The following is a 23,058-nucleotide window of genomic DNA, read 5'->3' as shown; positions in this document are numbered from 1 at the left end:
TTCCTTTTCTACCTTCTGTCTCAGGTGAAATGGAATACGCCTGTGAGGCTGGGCTACTGGACGAACATTGTCATCCACATGAAGGTGTACTTGAGAGTCCTTTAGTTTTCCCAAACCACTAAATAGGGAGGGAAAGCTGTTCACCATAGTTTGTACATCCATTTCCGCAGGGTCAGTTATGGTATGAATAATCTGGATGAGCCCTAGCTCCAAGGCAGTGTGCTAGCTGAGAAGACATCCTCCCGATCCTTGCAATGTGTGGAAAGTGGTTTTCTGCCTGTTTTCTTTATATCTAATTTCAGCATCAAATTGTCCCATTATAGCTAGAGGTGTTTTAGATCCATAAGGAAAGATTTTAGTCTGCACTTGTTGTAAGACTGGCCTTGTTTTCAATTGTTCATATGTAGTGCCATCTATGATATCCACTGAAGCTCCTGTATCTATTGTAAAGGTAATGTCAGTGTTGCAGATTGAGAGTGTAACACAGGGAGACTGTACTGAACCAGTGACAGAGGTAGTGAACACATAGTTCTCAGTCGCAGACATTTCTTCTGTGTCCTGATTTATCACTTTTACATCTGCAGATTTTGTCATAGGCAGCGGAGGCTTGTAGTGCGCTGATTTGCAAACAGCTGCAAAATGATTCCCGTTTCCACATTTACTGCAGATTTGTCCCATAGCTGGACATTTGTTCTGGTGGTGAGGGAAATCCTGTCCACATCTATAACATTTCTTCTGTTTCTGGGCTTGTTTGTCTGGTAAATTTTTCTGTTTGAGATTATGCACATGTAATTTATCCCCATTCTCCATAGCCTGATGATCTGCTATTTCTATAGCACGGGCCATTTTGAGCAAATCATGTAGAGAGATATCCTGTTGCAGAGCCTTACGCCTTAGGTTATTAGACGAGCAGGTGACAATTATTTGAGTTAGGATTTCATCATCTACATCTGTAAAGGTACATCCATGTGCTAACTCTTTCAGCCATGTGACATAAGTGTCTATGGACTCTTCTGGAAGCTGCTTGGCAATCCTGAATTTATATCTTTCATATCTGATATTCTGTTTGGGGTTGAAATAGCCAGTGAGAGCTTTAGTGCAGTTGCTGTATGTGTCTGTTTCTGCTGCAGGTAACGTACTGTATATGTCATAGACTCCTGTGCCTGCACAATGCAGGAGCAAAGCTCTTTCTTTTCTCCTCCTTTATGTCCATGGCTTCTAGGAAATTCTCAAATCTGTTTAGCCATTTTCTCCAATTATGGGATAGATTAATGACATCAGTCATATCAAACTGTGGGAATGTGTGCAAGTAGTCAGCCATGATAGAGTCTCTCAGTGGTGCTGGCGTGTGAAGCGGTAAAATAGAGTCCGTACTCACAGCAGTAGGTGATTATATCCCATCCTCGTCGCCAGTTGTAATATCCACACGTTATGAAGAATTCAAGGTATTAAACTTTAGATATGTTTTATTCTTCGTCCTCCAGCACACAGCATAACACTTGCATTCCCATGCTACCAGAAGTGAAACTGAAACTCCCCTTCTCATCCCTCTTGTCTCCACCCTCCAAGTCCCATAAGTCTGGCTTGCTTAAAGAGACAGATCTAATTATTATACATTACAGGGATCAGGCAATACTTACAGTTGTAGTGTTTTCTTTCTTCTTTCTTTAGCAGGTATTGTGATGCTACAAGCTGCTGTGGCACCACAATACCCTGCACACCAGGAGATCCAGACGTATGACCACTCTCTAGGGAATCCTCAACTAGTGTGAGGACCCCCTGCAGAGCTGTCATACAGGTCACAGGCAGGTCAGGGGCAGGTCACAGAGCGGTCACATCGCTTCTGTGACCTGCCATTGGTGGGATCGAATGATAATATTGATCCACCAATCCCTGCACTGCCTGGTGACCATGGCAACTGCCTAGGATCGGAGCTCACAGCTCCGATTCAAAGGCAGGTCATGCCCAGGTCATCAGGAGGGCACAGAGCGGTCACAGAGTGACAGCTGCTCTGCCCTGTGGTTGGCGCGATTGCCGATCTAATCAATCGTGCCAACCAGCTCCTGCAAGCCCTACTGGGCCTGTATCAGGTCCTTGCCTAGGATCGGTGCTAATACAGCACCGATCCGGACCGATACTGGCAGGGCAGAGAGGCGCTATAGCGCCGCTGTGCCCTGCGATTGGCGCGATCGATGCAATCGGCGATCGCGCCAATCCAGGGGGTTTTGCCGGTGCCTGGCATTGCCAGGCATCGGCTCCAGGATTGAATACATCAGTACTCGATCCCAGCCTAGCACATCATTGTTTCAACCGCGCCAATTGGCTGAAACAATGAGAAGCGCTGTGATTGGCTGTTTCGATTTCAACAGCCAATCACAGCGATCGGGAGGAAGGGAGGGCGGCGACAGACCCCTGGATTCTGAGGCCATCTACCATAAGGTAGGATGGCGTCGGAATTTTAATGCGATCATCGCGACTGAAGTCGCGATGTCGCATTAAATGCCATGACGTACTATCCCGTCCCTGGGAATTAAGTCCCAGGGCACATGGATGGGATAGTACGTCTCATGGCAGAAAGGGGTTAAGAAATACAGTATATCATAAGTGTCTCTCTTTGCCATATATTGGCAGGTTAATATTCAGATATCTGTCTTTGTTAAATACTTTGAACAGCACAGCCTAAAAAGCAAGGATCTGTTCAGATTTGTTCCCTTACAATACAAGTCAATGACAAGTGTTGTTTAGATGGTTAAACAGAAAAGTTATACTATTAGTGTCATGACTTGATTGTCAGATGACCCAGAACCAGGGGCTCCTACCCTGTCCCTAACATTAGGGGCGCCCTAGCTCTCCTTTTTCCCCGGGTTACTTTGTGAAGGAGAAGATACCGGAGCCGCCATTCTTGCCTTATCTCCTGTATACACCCCATGTCTGTTCCCTTCTCCCTCCCAGGGAAGAGGAGAGCAACCATGCACCACAGTACAGCAACCAGACAAACAAGGCATCACATACAAGGGCAACTGAAAATACCAGGCATACAAAAATTCACTCACATATAACAGAAGAATGCACAGAGGAGTGGAGGATGGGGAAAACCAAAGTAGGAGGAGGAAAGGGAATTATCATACTTACAAACCCAAGCAAAATTCACAGATAAATCCACCAAACGCCTTCACATATAACCACCAAACAACGCTCCTCCAAGCCATGCAGCATAGGCTAACTCTGATGCTGTGTGTCAGTCAGGACCCAGATTATATAGGTGATAGGAGTGGCTAACTGTGTTCAGCCGAGAGCTCAGACTCCAAAAGCTCCCAACATGGCTGATTAACCCATTTAAAAAGAAGGTGAAGTGCTTCTTTTCAGTGCAGGAGTAGGTCTTCTGGCTCTTCTCTGTTGCGATAACTCTGTGACAATTAGGCTAGTCACATCAGTGCCACCGGGTCCTGTGTGCCGAAGATTTGAGAAAAGCTAAACCTAAGATGTGCAAAGGAATTGATTTATTGGACTGTGATTTTGACTGTAAAGATGGCCACCATGGCGGTGACGTATGGTGTGCCTTCGTGGGCGGCACCCAAGAAAGAGCTCGAAACGATATGAACATCCCCTGCCTTTACTTCTATGCGACAGCATCATGGCCGACAGACGGAGTGGTCCGCCTCCTAGCCTAGTATGGCGGCAAAGAAAAGAAACACCACCCACGGGGGGTGGAGAGAGGCCCCGTGGCAGGAAACAAAGCGGAAGAGAAGGGAGAGCACCACGAAGACGCCATGGCGAGTGGTGAGAGGATGACTGCTGGGCGCGGGGTGGGAGCTGGAGGCTCCCCCGGCCAGGAAGATAGAGGCTCCAACCGGTCGTCGGTAGCTGACCTGGCGCTCCTGGAAGGAGAAGTTAAGCTGCAGACGCAACTGACAGCGGTGTCACAATGGAAGGAGTCCGGTGCCGGAGAAATGCAGGTAACCAGCGACAACATCACTACTGCAGCTGATGACACCTTGTTGTAACCCCTGACACACCCACCAACACAGTGCACACCAGCCACACAGACACCGGGTGTGGAATCCATGATCATGGTGCAATGCAATGTGCCTGTGGACAGGAATGGTCCTGTGCTTGCACAGCTATCAAGTGGCAGCACCCAAGTTTTACCATGCAAGCAACCAAAACTAGATGCTTCTGATTGATAGTAGAGCAATGCTAGTCAGGAGAACTGAACTGACTTCTCATTGTATATAAGATACCCAGGAGGGTTCTACAAGTTCTGCATAATATTATTTTCCCATTAAAGTGAACAGTACACTTTAAAAATGTTCTTTTGTACATAGTTAACCCCAGGTGGGTTTTTGGCAAAATTGTTCCTTTTAAAAAGAACTGTGGAGATCATGAACATTGAGTGAGCCGGACACTCCATTTGTAAATAGTAAGCGCCTATTAACCCCTTTCCTACATTGGATGTAATATTCCGTCCATGTGAAATGGGACCTAAGTCCCAAGGACGGAATATTACGTCACACACGATCAGCTGCGCTCACGGGGGGAGCGCAGCTGATCGCGGCCGGGTGTCAGCTGATTATTACAGCTGACACCCGGCACTATGTGTCAGGGGTGGTCACGGACCGCCCCCGGCACATTAACCCCTGGCACACTGGATCAAACATGATCGCAGTGTAGCGGGGGCATAGGAGAGGAGCACACAGGGAGGGTGCTCCCTCCATGCTTCCTTGCGACCCCCGGAGCGACGCGATGTGCTGCATTGCTCGGAGTCATCCTCCTTGCAGGCCCCCGGATCCAATATGGCCGCAGGGGCCTTCAGGGTCCTGCACGGAGACGTCTTCCTCACTGCCTGCTGAGGGCAGGCAGGAAGAAGCCTGCTGCAGCGCCTATCAGATTGCCGATGTGACACAGCGCTGTTCTAAATGTCAGATCAGAGATCTGACAAAAGACAGTAATGTCCCCCCCAGGACAATATAATAAAGTAAAAAAAAAAAAACACGTGTAAAAATAATTTTAAAAAAATCACAAAATAAATTAAAAGAAAAAAAATATTCCCTAATATTTTTTCTTTATTTAGAAAAAAAAGAAAACAATAAAAGTACACGTATTTAGTATCGCCTCGTCTGTAATGACCCGCCCTATAAAACTATCCCACTAGTTAACCCCTTTAGTGAACCCCTTAAAAAAAAAAACAAAGCAAAAAACTGCTTTATTATCATACCGCCAAACAAAAAGTGCAATAACGCGCGATCAAAAAGAGGCATATAAATAACTACGGTACTGCTGAAAACGTCATCTTGTCCCGCAAAAAACGAGCTGCCATACAGCATCATCAGCAAAAAAATAAAAAAGTTATAGCTCACAGAATAAAGCGATGCAAGAATAATTATTTTTTATATAAAATTGTTTTTATTGCATGAAAGCGATAAAAAACGTAAAAAAACGACATAAATGAGGTATCACTGTAATCGTATTGACCCGAAGAATAAAACTGCTTTATCAATTTTACTACACGTGGAACGGTGTAAACGCACCCCCCAAATGAAATTCATGAAATGCTGGTTTTTGTTCATTCTGCGTCCCAAAAATCGGAATAAAAAGAGATAAAAAAATGTCACTTGCCCGAATATAGTACCAATAAAAACGTCAACTCGTCCTGCAAAAAATAAGACCTCATATGACTCTATGGGTCAAAATACGGAAAAATTATAGCTTTCAAAATTTGGTGATGCAAAAACTATTTTTACAATAAAAAGTGTCTTTTAGCGTGTGACAGCTGCTAAACATAAAAACCGCCATAAATAGTAAATCAAACCCCCCTTTATCACCTCCTTAATTAGGGAAAAATAATAAAATTAAAAAAATGTATTTATTTCCATTTTCCCATTAGGGTTAGGGTTAGGTCTAGGGCTGAGATTAGGGTTAGGGGTGTGTTGGGGTTAGGGTTGGAGTTAGAATTGGGGGTTTCCACTGTTTGGGCACATCAAGGGCTCTCCAAACGCAACATGGCGTTTGATCTCAATTCCAGCCAAAAAAGTCAAATGGCGCTACTTCCCTTCCAAGCTCTGCCATGCGCCCAAATAGTGATTTACCTCCACATATGGGGTATCAGCGTACTCAGGACAAATTGCACAATAACTTTTGGGGTCCTGATTCCCTTGTGAAAATAAAAATTGGGGGTGAAAAGATCATTTTTGTGGAAAAAATATGATTTTTAATTGTACGGCTGTACGTTATAAACTTCTGTGAAGCCTCTGGGGGTTCAAAGCTCTCACCACACATCTAGATAAGCTCCTTGGGGGGTCTAGTTTCCAAATTGGGGTCACTTGTGGGGGGTTTCCACTGTTTAGGCACATCAGGAGCTCTCCAAACGTGACATGGCGCCCGATCTCAATTCCAGCCAATTTTGCGTTGAAAAAGTCAAACGGCGCTCGTTCCCTTCCAAGCTCTGCCATGTGCCGAAACAGTGGTTCTCCCCCCACATATCAGGTATCAGCGTACTCTGGGCAAATTGCACAATAACTTTTGCAGTCCAATTTCTCCTGTTACCCTTGGTAAAATAAAAAAGTGGACCTGAAATAATTTTTTTTGTGAAGAAAAGTTAAATGTTTATTTTTTTTAAACATTCAAAAAATTCCTATGAAGCACCTGAAGGGTTAATTAACGTCTTGAATGTGGTTTTGAGCACCTTGAGGGGTGCAGTTTTTAGAATGGTGTCACTTTTGGGTATTTTCTATCATATAGACCCCTCAAAGTGACTTCAAATGTGATGTGGTCACTAAAAATAAAATGGTGTTGTAAGAAGGAGAAATCGCTGGTCAACTTTTAACCCTTATAACTTCCTAACAAAAAAAAAGTTGGTTCCAAAGTTGTGCTGATATAAAGTAGACATGTGGGAAATGTTATTTAATAAGTTTTTTGTGTGAAATATCTCAGTGATTTAAGAGCATAAAAATTCAAAGTTGCAAAATTTTCAAAATTTTCGCCAAATTTCCATTTTTTTCAAAAATAAACGCAAGTTATATCAATGAAATCTTACCACTAACATGAAGTTCAATATGCCACGAGAAAACAATGTCAGAATCACTGGGATCCATGGAAGAGTTTCAGAGTTATTACCTCATAAAGGGACAGTGGTCAGAATTGTAAAAATTGTCCTGGGCATTAATGTGCAAACCACCCTTGGGAGTAAAGGGGTTAATGTGCTCCTTCTTAGTTTTACATATGTCTTTAGGAAAAATAAGAATCCATCATTTCACAAAATCACAGACCTGAAGAAAAACCCGTTGGGTGTGGCCGAAGACAGGGTCTAAGCAGCGAGACCAGCATGTCCTGCAGCCCACCCAAGACCACCGTTGGAGGTTTTGAGCGGGTCCTCCACAAAGAACATGGACATTTGAAGATACCCCAGCTTGGAGAATATCTGTCATTTTTCATTGATCACTGTAGTACTTGTACCAATAAAAATGTTATTATAATTGTACTATGTGATAGGAATAGAATGTTTTAAAAATATAGAATGTTTTATAAGTATAGGATTTTGATAACTGTTTCATAACAAATACCTTTTACTGTGGGACAAAAGAAACATAAGCACCTTTTGATATGTAAAAATGATTAACTAAGTATGTTTTATAGCATTGGCGAACCTTAGTTTGGCGGTTGTCACTAAAGAATTTAGAGAATAGCACTTTATTGAAAATGTCATATAGGTAAAATAGGAATGTGTTGATATATGTGTATTACTGAATAAGATAGAATTATAGTATCGAATAAAATGGTTGAAGTGCCTTTTTGTACGAAGTAACAAAGAAGGGTATTGTTACAGGGACTAAGAATGTCCTGACCTGGTGGCGAACCTGATAGGGCTTAGGCGAAAGCAGTTGTCCTAGTAGCACTTTACAATGTGACAAGAGTAAGATAGCACTTAGGACATAATATAAGATAGTATTAGGACATAGGCTGTTATTAATATGTTATGTAATGTTCAAATAATATTCCTCTCCTTAAGAGAAGATGTTTTCTACTGTTAATTTAAAAAGCAGAATTTAGTATGTTCCAGTAACATCTTGTATTCTCATTTGTTTACAGCCCGCGGACGTGCTGCGGTTAACGGGGGGTAAGTGGCGCCCCTGAGGGTTCAGTCGCCACAGAGGTACTGCACCTCCTCCTGAGGTGCAGTATCCCACTTCCCAGGTAAGATGGTAACACCTGACCAGACTCCAGCACCTACATCCAGCATAGACACCTTAGAACAGCAGAGCACCCTTTATGGCAGCTGCTTTAGTTCATGAAGGGTGCTGGGTGGTGGGTGGAGATTAGAAACACTAGAGGGGAAAGCTGACAGGAAGTTAAGGCCCCGTCACACACAGTGATCTCGCTAGCGAGATCGCTGATTTTGTGACGCCACAGCGTGTGTGACAGGGATCAGCAACCGGCCCCCCTGCCGGGTATCGCTGATCGTGCTTGATCAGCCAGGGCCATTTTTTGATTGCTGGTCTCCCGCTGGCCAGCGCGCATCGCTGCGTGTGGCAGCGGAGACTAGCGATCAGCGACGCTGGACGCTGGTTTCTAATGTAAATATCGGGTATCCAGGAGCCGTGGCTCTTGGATACCCGCTGTTTACCTTGGAAACCGGCGTACACGCTGGTTTCCAGGAGCCGCGCAGCTCTTAGATACCCAATATTTACCTTGGAATCCAGCGTGTACGCCGGTTTCCAAGGTAAACAGCGGGTATCCAAGAGCCGCGTCTCCTGGATACCTGATGTTTACATTAGAAACCAGCTTGCTGGCTGGTCCCGATCGCTGGAGGGGCTGTCTATGTGACAGCTCACCAGCAATCAGCCTAACGATGTCCCAGCGATCCCATCCATGTCGGATAGTTGGTGGGATCGCTGGGACATCATTATGTGTCACAGGTAGAGTTGAGCGAAACAGGTCGGTCAGATTAAAAAGTCGCCGACTTTCGCCAAAGTCGGGTTTCATGAAACGAAACCCGACCACAGTGTGAAGTCGGCCATGCAGTTGGCGACCCAAGTACCAAAGTCGTGTTTCGCCGAATGCTTGCACGTGACTTTTTTCAGCCAATGAGAGAAGCGTAGCGTAGCGTAGCTGGAGTGGGAGAGAGAGGGAGAGGGAGAGAGAGAGATTTTGCCGCCTCTAGGGTTAAAATTCATGCCAGGTGTGTTTACAGTCCTCCACTCACTGACGACTTTTCTCCCCATTGACTTGCATTGGGTTTCATGTTTCATGACTTTTCCCGACTTTTCACGATAATCGGCCGATTTCGTTCGACTCGACTTTTGAGAAAGTCGGGTTTCATGAAACCCTTTTTTCATAAAAAAGGCAAAGTCGCTCATCTCTAGTAACGGGCCCTTTAGTGAGAAGTTCCCCTCAGGGGGAAGCAAGGAGAAGACCTCTCTGCGGTCAGACTCCCCTACGGGGAAAGGACGTAGATGCAGCAGCCTCTTGTAAGCTGGAGCCGCTTGCAAGGAAAGAGAAAGCATGAAAGATCAGTTCAGTTGTTCAGAAGGAAGATAGATAAGAACGGAACATGAGGAGGAGAGAGAATGGGGACGAGGGCTAGTGCAGAGCCCTTTCCTAAATTTAATGCGCCAAGGCCGGGCGCCGGTATACGAGGCTGTGTGTGATACTAATGATCCTATAGCAGAAACTGGAGGAATAGAAGTTGTGACCACTTTATTCCCACCTAAGACTCGAAGATGAAGCAGCAACATGTGTGAGCCGGGACATGATTGTATGGAGTCCCCGAAGCAGGCTACAGCTGCCTGTCATACAAGTGGAGTTATAAATAACATCAAGAAGAAAGGACTTGAGTGTAATTCAGAACTACAAGTACTTCAGATTAGCGCTAGAAAGGAGACATTCAGAACAGACACACGAAAGGGAGTGCTGGAAGGGTTAATTCCACCTGCCTGGGAGTTGACTGAGCCCCTGATCTGGAGACCGCGGCACTGAAGCTGGCACCTGTCTGTGCCAGAAACGTGAGTAAAAGAATTGGAACTGCACTCAGCTGTGTCTTTGCCTTCTCCCTACGCCAACCTACTCAGCACTGCTACATCTCTGTGCCTAACAATACACCATCTACCTCAACACCTACTACTACTGCCCTGGGACTACAGCTCTACCTGTGGAGAGCTATTCCATCTTTACTGCCTTATACCACCTGTCCCAGAGGATATGCACCGCTGCGTGGGCTTAACACCTTCATTGTCGAGTACCACAGGTGGTGTCACGAACTACCTACATATAAACTCTATTCAATTCCACCAATTTTACATGGATGCCCAGGGCCACGGACCGGGTCACCGCCACCATGACACATCCCTTTGAGACACTGGCCCGGTACCGAGTAATCCCACAGCCCTAGGGGTGATCCACATGCAGTCCAATCTTTGGACCACACAAGGAGAAGCGGAGTAAAATGATAAATAGTTTTATTGGAAAATATTCAGAATAATTTACATTTTTTATGGTGCTTGAACCTCTAGGTTCAAGCAGCATATTGTAATCCGATTTCTTATATTTATAGTGCTTTGAAGAAAGCACTATCATGTAATCCGAACGCTGCTAACTTCCTCTTCTTATTATAGTGGCTTGAAAAAAACACTATATTGTAATCTGAACGCTGCTAACTTATTCTTATTATTCAGTTGATTTCCGCAATTAATGCGGCCCGAACTGCTACACGCACAGACTCCGTTGAGGTGTCGTTTCGAAGCCAGCGTCCATGAGTGGTGTGCTAAGTACTTTTCGTGTCGATAGGATTTGTAGTTTTTGTGCAATTTGCAATACAAATTTTTTTTCCTGTCATTGGAATGAATTCTCTCAATGCTTTTCAGTGGGAAAATGTTGCCACAGAAAAAACATGCCCTGAGGCGATTGAAATGGCAGTTAAGCTCATTGATATGAGCAGGCACACCCAGTTACTATGCCAACGCCTACGAACTTCACATGACGCCCCCAGGACACAGATTCTGGCAGATAATATCAGCTCTTAAAGCGAAACCCACAGCACAAATGCAAATCTAGCTTCATCACATGACGCACGCCCCTGAGAGAGAATGTGCACCAAAGTGGATTTAGAAGCCCAGTGAGCCAAACTAGCTCTTAAACGGCCGACGCTCCTAAGTTATTCTTAAAGGGTCTGCACACCAAAATGAGTCTGAAAGGGCCAGCGCGCGAAATCGAAAGCCGAGTGACCCCAGGCTCCAAATCAGAGGCTGATTGGCCCCGGCCTCCAAATCGGAGGCTGATCGACCCTGGCCTACAAATCGGAGGCTGAGGCACCCTAGCATCCAAATCGGACCCAGAGTGGCCCCGCTCACCAAATCAGACCCAGAGTGGCCCCGTCCACCAAATCGGACCCAGAGTGGCCCCGCTCACCAAATCGGACCCAGAGTGGCCCCGCCCACCAAATCGGACCTAGAGTGGCCCCGCCCACCAAATCGGACCCAGAGGGGCCCCGCCCACAAAATTAGACCCAGAGTGGCCCCGCCCACCAAATCGGACCATGAGGGGCCCCGCCAACCAAATCAGACCCTGAGGAGCCCCGCCCACCAAATCGGACCCTAAGGGGCCCCAACCACAAAATCAGACCCTGAGGGGCCCCACTCACAAAATCGGACCCTGAGGGGCCCCACCCACAAAATCAGACCCTGAAGGGCCACACCCACAAAATCAGACCCTGAGGGGCACCGGCCACAAAATCGGACCCTGAGGGGCCCCGGCCACAAAATCGGACCCTGAGGGGCCACACCCACAAAATCGGACCCTGAGGGGCCCCACCCTCTAAATCGGACCCAGAGTGGCCCCGCCCACCAAATCGGACTCAGAGTGGCCCCACCCACCAAATTGGACCCAGAGGGGCTCCACCCACAAAATCAGAACTTAAGGGGCCCCCCACCCACAAAAAAGGACCTTTAGGGGCCCCAGCCACAAATTCGGACCCTGAGGGTCCCAAACCACAAAATCGGACCCTGAGGGGCCCCGGCCACAAAATCAGACACTGAGGGGCCCCAATCACAAAATCGGACCCTGAGGGGTTCCGGCCACAAATTCGGACCCTGAGGGGCCCCAACCACCAAATCGGACCCTGAAGGGCCCCAGCCACAAAATCGGACCCTGAGGGGCCCCACCCACCAAATCAGACCCTGAGGGGCCCCGGCCACCAAATCGGACCCTGAGGGGCCCCACCCACCAAATCGGACCCTGAGGGGCCCCGGCCACAAAATCGGACCCTGAGGGGCCCCACCCACAAAATCGGGCCCTGAGGGGCCCCACCCACAAAATCGGACCCTGAGGCCAAAGTGGCCCCTGAGAGGCACCCACAGTTAAAACGGATCCTGAGTTGAAAGTCTTGCAGGGGCAGCAGGCAAGTCTATCTTAAAGGGGCAGCCCGGGCACCATTTCAAAACACTATCTGTACTTCCTTCTGGAAATACACATCTAATTATTATTATTCAGTTGATTACGCAATTAATGCGGCCCGAACCGCTACACTCACAAACTCTGCTGAGGTGTCGTTTCGAAGCTAGCATCCATGAGTGGTGTGCTAAGTATTTTTTGTATCAATCGGATTAGTAGTTTTTGCGCAATTTGCGTTTGAAAAAATTTTCTTCCGTCATTGGCATGCACTGTCTCAATGCATTTCAGTGGGAAAATGTTGCCACAGTCAAAACATGCCCTGAGGCGATTGAAATGGCAGTTAAGCTCATTGATATGCGCAGGCACATCCAGTTACTATGCCAACGCCTACGAACTTCACATGACCCCAGCAGGACACAGATTCTGGCAGATAATATCAGCTCTTAAAGCGAAACCCACAGCACAAATGCAAATCTAGCTTCATCACATGACGCATGCCCCTGAGAGAGAATGTGTGCCAAAGTGGATTTAGAAGCCCAGTGAGCCAAACTGGCTCTTAAAGGGCCGACGCGCCAAAGTGATTCTAAAAGGGCCGGCGCACCGAAATGAGTCTTAAAGGGCCGGCCGCCAAATAGAAAGCTGAGTGACCCCAGACTCCAAATCGGAGGCTGATTGACCCTGGCCTGCCACGCTGGCCTCCAAATCGGACCCAGAGTGGCCCCGCCCACCAAATCGGACCCAGAGTTGCCCCGCCCATCAGATTGGACCCTGAGGGGCCCCGCCCACCAAATCGGACCCGGAGGGGCCCTGCCCACCAAATCGGACCCAGGCCCCTCACGGTCCGATTTGGTTGCCGGGGCCCCTCAGGGTCCAATTTGGTGGGTGGGGCCCCTCAGGGTCTGATTTTTGTGGTCGGGGCCCCTCAGGGTCCGATTTTGTGGGCGGGGCCCCTCAGGGTCTGATTTTGTGGGCGGGGCCCCTCAGGGTCCAATTTGGTGGCTGCGGCCCCTCAGGGTCCGATTTTGTGGCTGGGGCCCCTCAGGGTCCATTTTGGTGGGCGGGGCCACTCTGGGTCCGATTTGGTGAGCGGGCCCCTCTGGGTCCGATGTGGTGGGCGGGGCCCCTCTGGGTCCGATTTTGTGGGCTGGGCCCCTCAGGGTCTGATTTGGTGGGCGGGGACACTCTGGGTCCAATTTGGTGGGCGAGGCCCCTCTGGGTCCGATTTGGTGGGCAGGGCCCCTCAGGGTCCGATTTGAGGGGCCCCGCCCACCAAATCGGACCTTGAGGGGCCCCGCCCACCAAATTGGACCCTGAGGGGCCCCACCCACCAAATCAGACCCTGAGGGGCCCCTCAGGCCAAAGTGACCCCTGAGAGGCACCCACAGTTAAAATGGATCCTGAGTTGAAAGTCTTGCAGGGGCAGTAGGCAAGTCTCTCTTAAAGGGGCAGCCCGGGCACCATTTCAAAGCACTATCTGTACTTCCTTCAGGAAATGCACATCTAGTATTATTATTATTCGGTTGATTTCTGCAATTAATGTGGCCCGAACTGCTACACGCACAGACTCCGTTGAGACGTCGTTTCGAAGCCGACGTCCACAAGTGGTGTGCTAAGTAATTTTCGTGTCAATCGGATTTGTAGTTTTTGCGCAATTTGCGTTTGAAAAATCATATTCCCTTCATTGGAATGCATTGTCTCAATGCATTTCAATGGGAAAGTTTTGCCATAGGGAAAACATGGGGCTGACGGGAGGTGGCAGTTAAGCTCATTGATATGCTCAGGGACACCCAGTTACTATGCCAATGCCTACGAACTTTACATGACCACAGCATGACAGAGTTTCTGACAGATAATATCAGCTCTTAAAGTGAAACCCAAAGCACAAATGCAAATCTGATCGACCCTGGCCGACAAATCGGAGGCTGAGCCACCCAGGCCTCCAAATCGGACCCAGAGTGGCCCCACCCACCATATCAGACCCAGAGTGGCCCCGCCCACCAAATTAGACTCAGAGTGGCCCCGCCCACCACATTGGACCCTGAAGGGCCCCGCCCACCAAATTAGACCCAGAGTGGCCCCATCCACCAAATCGGACCCTGAGGGGCCCCGCCCACCAAATCGGACCCTGAGGGGTCCCGCCCACCAAATCGGACCCAGAGTGGCCCCGCCCACCAAATCGGACCCTGAGGGGCCCCGCCCACCAAATTAGACCCTGAGGGCCCCACCCACCAAATCGGACCTTGAGGGGACCCGCCCACCAAATCAGACCCAGAGTGGTTCCACCCACCAAATCGGACCGAGGGGCCCCGCCCACCAAATCGAACCCTGAGGGGCCCCACAGGCCAAAGTGTCCCCTGAGAGGCACCCACAGTTAAAATTGATCCTGAGTTGAAAGTCTTGCAGGGGCAGCAGGCAAGTCTCTCTTAAAGGGGCAGCCCGGGCACCATTTCAAAGCACTATCTGTACTTCCTTCAGGAAATACACATCTAGTTATTATTCTACTTCTTCTTTTCCGCGTATTCCGCATTTAATGCGGCCCAAACCGCTCGGTGCAGAGACCCTGTTCAGGCGGCGTTTCGTAGTCCTCGGTGGGGACAGGTGTGCTATGTATTTTTGGAGTCGATCCGATTTGTAGTTTTTTTAAAAATCGCATTTTAAGCAAAAATTTTCCCATAGGAATTAATGGCGACCTTTTCATGACCCCCAACTGACATGGGTTGAAGCCACAGCGCAGGTGCAGTGACCTTACAAAGATGGCAGCTATGCAAATGCAGCTTCCACACATGACCCGTATTAGCTTATAGAAGCTGACAGATCGCTGATTCAAGGTCTTAAAGGCACAGCGCGCCAATGGCTTCTGAAAAGCCCGACCCAGTGATGGCTAACCTTGGCACTCCAGCTGTTGTAAAACTACAACTCCCAGCATGCCCTTGCAACCTGCAGCAGTTTGGGCATGCTGGGAGTTGTAGTTTTACAACAGCTGGAGTGCCAAGGTTCACCATCACTGCAGTCGGACGCCAAAGTGGCTTTAGAAGGACAGTGTGCCAAAGTGGCCCCTGAGGTGCCCGGAACGCCAAAGTGGCCCCTGAGGCAAAGTGGCAGCATATGTCAACATGGCTAAAGTGGCTAATGTGGCCAAAGTGGCTACTGAGGTGCCGAATGTGCCAAAGTGGCTACTAAGTGGCCAAAGTGGCTACCAAGGGGCCGAGTGTGCCAAAGTGGCTACCAAGTGGCCAAAGTGGCTACCGAGGTGCCAAATGTGCTAAAGCTGGCAGCGCTGTTCAAGCACCATGTATTTCCTTCAGGAAATGCCCATCAAGTTTAAATTGGAATCCCTGATATTTGTATGTAAATTAGTCCAGTAGGCAATGCTACTAGTGATCGAAGGCTCTCTCTGCACACACAGTACAGGGAAGACTATCAATCACTGATAGGCCCGTCCACTGGACTCATAACTACAAACTTCAGGGATTTTAATGACTAAAATACAAGTTTTGCTGAAACTTTTCCCACAAAAATATATATATCAATCTGATTTACTCCTTCTGGTCTATAACATCCTGCCTGCAGATCAGATTCCATTTTCAAAACGATAGGTTCCCCTAAAGTATTAACCACCAAAGACTCCCAATTTTTCCACTTTGTGATCATGAAAACTATTCTAGATATCAGTCCAAATTCACTGAGATGACCACCTACCTGAGATCTCTGGTCGTAGGTCGTTCGTCCTAGTGACATGACGCTGCTTTTCCTGCCGTCCATGGCTATATGCATTTGATCCCTCTGTAATGAATTTCTGGACATGTTCATCACTCCTGAGATCTGCTGGCTTGTTAGAGGGTTGTTTTCTAGGTGTCCATTTGGAGTCATTGGAACAGTACAAAGCTTTGGATCTAAACATACAATTAATAGAGCTGATATGTTCATCTACTGACAATTACACGGGCTACATATACGATTTGTCCTGCTGTCATACAAAGCAAACAGGATCGGTGCCTTGCCTATTATTAGGACACTTTGAGTGGTGAACATAATGGATATTTTTATTCTTACCTGACCCAGTCTGGATTTCACGATACTTGTCACAGTCATCCATGTTTGAAGAGCTCCTTTCTTCATCAGAATATGACCTATTCGCATCACCCTGCGAGTAAGAAAACTGTAATAAGCATTCATTATATTCATTTATGTTTCATTCTGATTTATTGATGAACAATATAGTGAAACTGTATGAAGGTCACTGAGCAATTTACTGCCTGTTCTGTACCATTAATTGTGTTTTGCAGACATCCAAACAGAGGATCATAATTCTGAACCGATACAACTGTTGCACTATAGATTCACCTTCACCTTACATTGAACATTGGGGTTACTTAGGCTTTTACAAATCATCTCACCAAAATGTTAGGGCGATAACTAAGCTGTGGCACCATAAATATTCATGAGAATGGTAAATAAACTGATGCAAATACACATACGGTAAGTACCCAAAAGAAAGAAGAAAAAGATGCCCCTTTATGAAATAAGGCACATCCACAATATCTAAGAGGCAACCTGGAACATCTTGCTCTTCTTTTGTTGGGTACAGAAAAATAGGTTTCATTATAAAGTGTTCCTTACTCCTGCTGCTGTCATCAGTACAGACTACCTATTTTATTACATAGTTGTATTGTACAGTAATACATTTTTCATTATATTCCTATAAAACAATTTTATAAGAATTGTAAGCAGTGAAGTCAATGCATTTTAGAGTTTAAAGGGAAGCTGCCATGTTAATCGTCTTCTAAAGCCGTGTGGCCGCTGAAAGTCCGGCAGCGGGGTGGAAATGAACTTCATTCATCCCAGCAGCCTCCAGCTTTCAGTCATAGAGGTGTGGCTTCGGTCACTGCTCAGCGCGTAGTCAGCGGCGGCATAGGCATTGACTGACAGCCAGATAAGCAGTGCATAAGTACTGATCCAGCTGTCAGTCAGTTTCGGGACGTGGTGACAGCTGCCGCTCACTATGTGCTAAGTGGTAACTGAAGCTGCATCGGCTACGCCTATTTGGAGGCTACTGGGAGGAATAAAGTTACTTTTCTCCTGGAAGCGGGGCTCTCATTGCTGGAGCTGCACAGCTATGAAACACTATGAACCAGCAGATTATCCCCATATCTGCAGGTTAATAGTGTTCCCTTTAAGGGTCCCTATAAAAATTAAACTAAAGTAAGCCGAACGGAATCGGCTAACATGCTAATGTGTAAGGAGTTTTGGTAGCTGGTTCCCGACACATGATGTCAGAGACGAATCTGGTTGTTGAATTTTATCATTATCACTGTTTAATCCTCTGTTAGCATTAAACAAAGACTATCTGTATATACATATCCTTACCCAGCAGTTAATGTATCTATAACTGTTATACAGTGGATACGGAAAGTATTCAGACCCCTTTAAATGTTTCACTCTTTGTTTCATTGCAGCCATTTGGTAAATTCAAAAAAGTTCTTTTTTTTCTCATTAATGAACACTCTGCACCCCATCTTGACGGAAAAAAACAGAAATGTAGACATTTTTGCAAATTTATTAAAAAAGAAAAACTGAAATATCACATGGTCAGAAGTATTCAGACCCTTTGCTCAGACCCTCATATTTAAGTCACGTGCTGTCCATTTCCTTGTGATCCTCCTTGAGATGGTTCTGCTCCTTCATTGGAGTCCAGCTGTGTTTAATTAAACTGATAGGACTTGATTTGAAAAGGCACACACCTGTCTATATAAGACCTCACAGCCCACAGTGCCAGACCAAATGAGAATCATGAGGTCAAAGGAACTGGCCAAGGAGCTCAGAGACAGAATTGTGGCAAAGCACAGATCTGGCCAAGGTTACAAAAGAATTTCTGCAGTACCCAAGGTTCCTAAGAGCATAGTGGCCTCCATAATCCTTAAATGGAAGAAGTTTGGGACCACCAGAAGTCTTTCTAGACCTGGCCGTCCAGCCAAACTGAGCAATCGCGGGAGAAGAACCTTGGTGAGAGAAGTAAAGAGGAACCCCAAGATCACTGTGGATGAGCTCCATGGATGCAGTAGGGAGATGGGAGAAAGTTCCACAATGTAAACTATCACTGCAGCGCTCCACGAGTCAGACCTTTATGGCAGAGTGGCCCGACGGAAGCCTCCCCTCAGTGCCAGGCATATGAAAGCCCACATAGAGTTTGCTATAAAACACATGAAGGACTCCCAGACTATGAGAAATATGATTCTCTGGTCTGATGAGACGAAGATAGAACTTTTTGGTGATAATTCTAAGCGGTATGTGTGGAGAAAACCATGCACTGCTCATCACCTGCCCAATACAATCCCAACAGTGAAACATGGTGGTGGCAGCATCATGCTATGGGGTTGTTTTCCAGCTGCAGGGACAGGACAACTGGTTGCAATTGAAGGAAACATGAATATAGCCAAGTACAGAGATATCCTGGATGAAAACCTCTTCCAGAGGGCTCTGGAGCTCAGACTCGGCCGAAGGTTCACCTTACAACAAGACAATGACCCTAATCACACAGCTAAAATAACAAAGGAGTGGCTTTGGAACAACTCTGTGACCACTCTTGACTGACCCAGCCAGGGCCCTGACCTAAACCCAATTGAGCATCTATGGAGAGACCAAAAAATGGCAAGGAAGAATGGCAGAGGATCCTCAAATCCAGGTGTGAAAAACTTGTGGCACCATTCCCAAGAACACTCATGGCTCATGGCTGTACTAGTTCAAAAGGTGCTTCTAGTCAATACTGATCAAAGGGTCTGAATACTTATGACCATGTAATATTTCAGTTTTTCTTTTTTAATCAATTTGCAAAAATTTCTACATTTGTTTTTTTCAGTCAAGATGGGGTGCAGAGTGTACATTAATGAGAAAAAAATGAACTTTTTTAAATTTACCAAATGGCTGCAATGAAAAAAAAGAGTGAAAAATTTTAAAGGGACTGAATACTTTCTGTACCCACAGTATACTTCCATTATTTTTTCATTGTGTGAGAAAGCAGGACAGTCAGCGTCCATCTATGAAGGCAGAACTAGTTATGGAAGTTAGCCCACATACCAGGGCTAACTGAAGAGGGCATGCACATGATTTTAATCTGATTGTCCAACCTTATGATATTGTTGACCTATCATTAATGCTAGATCAGTACAGCTCCGTGCACTGTGCAGTAGTGATTCTCATTTACTACAGCTTATCCCCTGTTGAAGTGAATAGGATCTGAGCAGCGGTACCCAAGAATGGCTACTACACAGTGTGCGGAGCTGTGCTCTTCTGGCTCTGTACACTGTATACATCTGATCTGCAAACAGCTGATAGGTAGGGATGAGAGGTGTTAGACTGCCTCCAAGCTGATATTGATGAGCGATTCAGAGGTCCAGGACAACCCCTTTAATTTAAGGGATTGGTCTGAATTCATTTGTGTTGCTATCGAGGCTAGAGTGACGGCAAAAAGGCCAAAAACGTCTGAGCAGAAAACCTGTAGTTGTCATGATAGCCAAGGCTGGAAGGAGAGCAAAAATAATCAAGAGACTATCCCATGGAGGAACAGTCACATCTGTTGACCTTTTAATTTTAACAAATATTTATGATCCATGAAAAGCAAAGAAATATTCTCTTTGTAGCCAAGGCCCAACTGATAACTGATTATTGTCAGTTTGTCAAGTCTGACATTTATGAGTGAAAAGTCCACTGCCTATGGTCTATTTAAAGGGAAAATATCAGCAGGTTTTGGCTATGGAATCTCAGCATAGCATGAGGTAAGGTCTGAGATACTGATTTCAGTGATGTGTCACTTATTAGGCTGTGTGCTGCTGTTTCAATACAATGAGTGTTTTATCAGCAGGAGATTATTACTGCCGGACTAGGTCCCGCATGAGATCTAGGCTAACCACGCCCCCAGCACTGATTAACAGCTTGCTATAAATATACAATGTACAATGAGAGCTTTGGTGTGGGCAGGTAAAGCTTTCTGAGCTCTCCTACGTGCTACATCTGTGTCACAACTGCTGCATCCAGTAAACTAAGTGATACATCACTGGAATCAGGGTCTATTTTCCTACACAATGCTGCTCTCAGATGAGGTAGCAAAAACCTGATGACAGATTCCCTTCAATCAGCCTTTGGGTGCCGTAACTGGCTAGATCTAAATTTATTACAGTAAATTGATGTTGACCCTGGAGTGCCAAACACTTTATGAATGAAACACTTGACCCTGCCACATAACAGAAGACTCTTGTGTTACGCATACCAATAAGGTCATTTTAATATTTTCCACTTAAGCAATTGAGGACAAGATTTGCTCAAAAATGCCGGTGGGAAAACGGACTGAGCTATTCCCACGTAACATATGGTTGAAACTAATTATAATTAGAGACTTGTAATTGCTGGCTATTTAAACATTAAATCCTTCTAATGCACATTAATAATCGTGTATGCAGCTGTGCCATCAAGCTTGACTTATATCCCAGGAACAACCTGGACACGAGTGAAATGTGTTTAATTAACAATTAGGCCATTTGCCACTAAACCCCATAAATAGATATATTTTTTTTCTTGCTTTTGTATCTTGCTTGGTTTTAGAATATTCAGGTAATTCTCTTTCCAAATAGCATGTGGATACTCGAGCCTGCCATGTAGAAATAAGTGGGCATAAAGACCACTAACTACAATGGCAGAGCTATAAAATGAGTAAGCCTTGCCATTCTGATTGCAACAATGCCTGAACATCTGATCTCCTAGTCTACGTCACGGCTGAATCTTGAGAAGCATGACCTTGTAATCAGTATCACAATAGCAATCTGAGGCTACGAGACAGGCCACGGAAGGAGACACAAATGTAGGAATGATGAATAAATATATCGCACTTCATTATGTATGAGAAATGGAGACAAAATAAATGTCAGTCCCAGTTAAACTGCTTTGATTTAGCATAAGACTTACAAATGGCATATTTCAGGAAACCTAGCGAGAGGCTCTTAAAATAGTAATGCTCGCTGTTTATGGAGAATTTGACAGCATTCTTTCAATCCCCATTACCACTGGAAAGACTATCTAGGTCAAAAAGTTCCCTTTTTTTAATGGCCTTCAGCTCGATCTTGAGCCATGGCAACTTGATGGATGAACGATCTGTAGGACGATCGATCTTTTGAAAGCCTAGATAGGTCCATTAGGGTCCTCTCCACTGTTATTTTGATTATATCAAGCAATCAGGTTGCTGGTCTTCTTCATCTTGTTCCTTCAATTCTTCCCACCATGAAGGCCTTCTCCAGTGACTGCTCTATCCGTATGTGTCCAAAGTAGGCAAGTCGTATCTTGGTGATCCTTGCTTCCTGTGACATGTCTGGCTTTATTTGTTCCAAAATTGATTTGTTCTTCTTGCCATCCAAGGTATTGATAACATTCTTCTGCAGCACCACATTTCAGAGGTGTAGATTCTTATTCTGTCTTGTTTCTTTATCACCCAGGTTTCACATCCGTATGCTACCACAGAAAAGACCAAAACTATGATCGAAAAGTGATTTCGTAACCTGTGAAATGTTCCTCGGTTTCAAGACCTTGCCCAGTGTCTTCATTGTTGATTCTCCTATTGACTTCTGGTGTCATCGCTGCTTCTTGAATGATCATAGATTTGAGTAGTCTGAAGTCCTTTACAAATTCCAGTTTGTCACCATACCTTTCAAATGTGTCCAGGCTGTACCGGGCAATAGTCAATATCTTTGCCTTCTTTGTCTTGAGTAGTAGTCCCATGTTTAGGCTTTCCACTATGACACTCCGTAATAAGTCCTTCACTCCATCTTCATTTGTTGCTATCAATTTTGTATCCTGCATGCTGCCAAATTATATTTTCTATTAGTTTGCTTCAAATACATTTCTCTGAAGACAGGACGCTCTTTATGAAACGTTAGACATATTTTCCAAATGATCCAAAAAGAGTAAAAAGAAGCCATGTCTAAAATATATCAATCTTTATTGAAATGTAGCTAAAAAATTTTTTATGAAATAACAATATAGATGTTAAAAATGAGGACACTACAAAAAATCACCACACCGTGAAGTAAATAGCAAAGGACATTCATAAAAATGCAGAGTTTACGTAGACAAAAAAATGCTCAAATAAATGCAAAAAAAGAATATTTTTGCATAAAACTTGTTACAAAACAATTATTTAAATAAATGTCCATGCTTCCCTCAAAAGGATGAATCAAAAAAGTGCAAATGTGCATGGATACAAGTAAAAAAGTTTTGAGGTATCATATAACCAGCATGTGCTTGTACAGGATGTAACAATAGCAAACCTTAATAGGCGTTTTCAAGAATATAACATTATAAACAAGCCAAAAGTGTGCAAATTTGCATGGAGAAGAATGGATAATTAGGGTGTCATAAAACCAGTATAAGCCTGAGCAAAGTATGGCGGTAATGAACCCTAAAGAGCATTTCTAAACAGATGATGAATATAAATACAAAAGAATGAGTAATGTAATCAATGCATATTACCTCAGGATGCAGGCAGGAGGACCCCGATGCGCGTTTCGCGGTAGCTTTATCAAGGGGCATATGGTGGGGCTGTTTAGTCGTCCTTTTATATGGTGGCATATTGTGGATGGCAAGCATTTAGCGGCGCTTCCGGTAGGCGGTCCAGATCGGGGTCGCCGCAGGTCG

The 23,058-nt window shown here is 45.6% G+C and overlaps 1 protein-coding gene across 1 annotated transcript in view; it reads right to left on the bottom strand.

The window, feature by feature from the left end:
• CACNA1I (calcium voltage-gated channel subunit alpha1 I) overlaps positions 1-23,058 on the bottom strand; it is a 665,843-nt gene that overhangs the window by 262,393 nt on the left and 380,392 nt on the right. Inside the window, exons 13-14 of the mRNA XM_073549592.1 lie at positions 16,435-16,525; positions 16,081-16,274 (exon numbers count right to left, since the gene is read on the bottom strand). Of these exons, the coding sequence (XP_073405693.1) occupies positions 16,081-16,274; positions 16,435-16,525 (285 nt within the window). The remainder of the gene's footprint in view (positions 1-16,080; positions 16,275-16,434; positions 16,526-23,058) is intronic.

The sequence above is a fragment of the Dendrobates tinctorius genome, unplaced genomic scaffold (assembly GCF_039654945.1).
Source record: "Dendrobates tinctorius isolate UK_male_01 unplaced genomic scaffold, ASM3965494v1 ptg000159l, whole genome shotgun sequence".
Lineage (NCBI taxonomy): Eukaryota > Metazoa > Chordata > Amphibia > Anura > Dendrobatidae > Dendrobates > Dendrobates tinctorius.
Note: the sequence above shows the minus strand (reverse complement) of the source record. Positions and strands in the feature narration are given on the sequence as shown.